This window comes from Austrofundulus limnaeus, unplaced genomic scaffold (assembly GCF_001266775.1).
Source record: "Austrofundulus limnaeus strain Quisiro unplaced genomic scaffold, Austrofundulus_limnaeus-1.0 Scaffold176, whole genome shotgun sequence".
NCBI classification, from domain to species: Eukaryota; Metazoa; Chordata; class Actinopteri; order Cyprinodontiformes; family Rivulidae; genus Austrofundulus; species Austrofundulus limnaeus.
In genome coordinates, this window is record NW_013952578.1 from 371,835 (window position 1) to 373,446 (window position 1,612).

General features: G+C 43.8%; 1 protein-coding gene across 1 annotated transcript in view; it reads left to right on the forward strand.

The window, feature by feature from the left end:
• The window catches only part of lnx1 (ligand of numb-protein X 1), a 90,839-nt gene that overhangs the window by 15,231 nt on the left and 73,996 nt on the right, over window positions 1-1,612 (forward strand). The window contains exon 2 of the mRNA XM_014017755.1: window positions 822-1,333. Within this exon, the coding sequence (XP_013873209.1) occupies window positions 924-1,333 (410 nt within the window). The 5' untranslated portion in view covers window positions 822-923. The remainder of the gene's footprint in view (window positions 1-821; window positions 1,334-1,612) is intronic.

A 1,612-nucleotide genomic window follows, 5' to 3' on the forward strand; every position in this document is an offset into this window, starting at 1 on the left:
CAAGAATTATTCATCATTGCATCTGGTTTTAACATTACTTTTATAAAGTTTGAAATCCAAACACTGAAAGCTGTCACGGTTTTTACAGAAGCATCACAGTTTTGCCAATCTGAGAGGATTAAAAGAAAAAAATTCCTGTATCCGCATCGTGATCCAGAACATCACCAAAATGTAATGGTGTGTTACTTGTGGCAGTACCCACATGTGGTGTAAATGTCATGACAATCCGTCCAAGTTTTTGAGTAATGCTGTCCACAGACAGAACAACATACGCGACCGAAAACATTACCTCGCCCGTTGGCGGAGGTAACAAATGCTGAACAAAGTGGCTTAAAAGCCTGAATTTAGCCTGAAACTCTCAGACTGAAGAAGTCTCTTGGAGGAGAGACGAAACGTTTCATTAAAGAAGAACCCATCCAGAGGACCTATACAACTGTTTTTCTTTTTGATTTTTACCTGGATTACTGAGATGCATCAGGTCATGCTGAACAAAGTGCTTTACAGTTCAGTCAAAATCAAAACAAATAAATAAAAATAACAAAAAGGAAGTTCAGCAGTCCATCAGCACACTGTGTTGCCTGGCAGAGAAACCATGAAGGAAACCGTTCAGGCYGATAAGACGATGTAAAACCAGCTTCATGTGTTACCTGTCCAGCTCTGGTCCTTGTCTGTTTCAGGAGCATTCACTCTTTGTATCAAGTATTACTGCCAATGCAGAGCAGGAACAACACTGCTCTGTTGCTCTTACACGAGCAAGACAAACTCTGTAATGTTAATGCTACTCTTGATTTATTTTGGATGGTTTTTCCTGTTCCCAACAGATCTTCACTGTTGATGATCCCACTGGATCCAGCATGACATCCTAGGTCTAGTCTTTCAAATGAGCACGTGGGAGGAGCACCTAGCCTGACGTTTCCTCAGCAATGGCTGAAGCTTCTCCTACACCGCTCTCACCTTCACAAAACGAAGACTCTTCCTCGCCCCCTGACCTCTGCGCATCATGTGGCCACCCTCACAAACTGGAGGAAAACCACGAGTACATGTACCAGGATGAGGTCGATGATGACCTCGTGTGCCACATCTGTCTGCAGCCGCTCATAAAGCCCCTGGACACACCCTGCGGTCACACCTACTGCCAGGAGTGTCTGACCAGCTTCCTCCTGGAGAGCGACTTCTGCCCTGTGTGCCGCACGCCCCTCATGCTGCAGAGCTGCAGGAGGCCCAGCCTGCTGGTGCACAAGCTGCTCGACAAGCTGATCGTAGCCTGTCCTTTCGTTGAGCATTGCACAGAAACACTGCTTCGTGGTGAGGTGGAGGACCACATCAAGAGCAGGTAGGCTTGCAAAAACACAACTTCAGCTTCTGAATTCTCTGCATTGTTCCGAAATACACAGTTTACATGAAGTCAGGTTCTGCAGGTTATGCATATCTTACCTGTTGTAGATAGTACCTTAAAGGGATCCCTGATTAGTTGTAACATTASACTTTATTTGGTAAACATATATTTTAACTGTAAAATAAAGACTAAAAACACAGTAGGCTGTTTAGTTTTGTAAATTTTTAAATATATATTTTAACACGGACGGAGCCATTTTATTTACACACAAAGCAT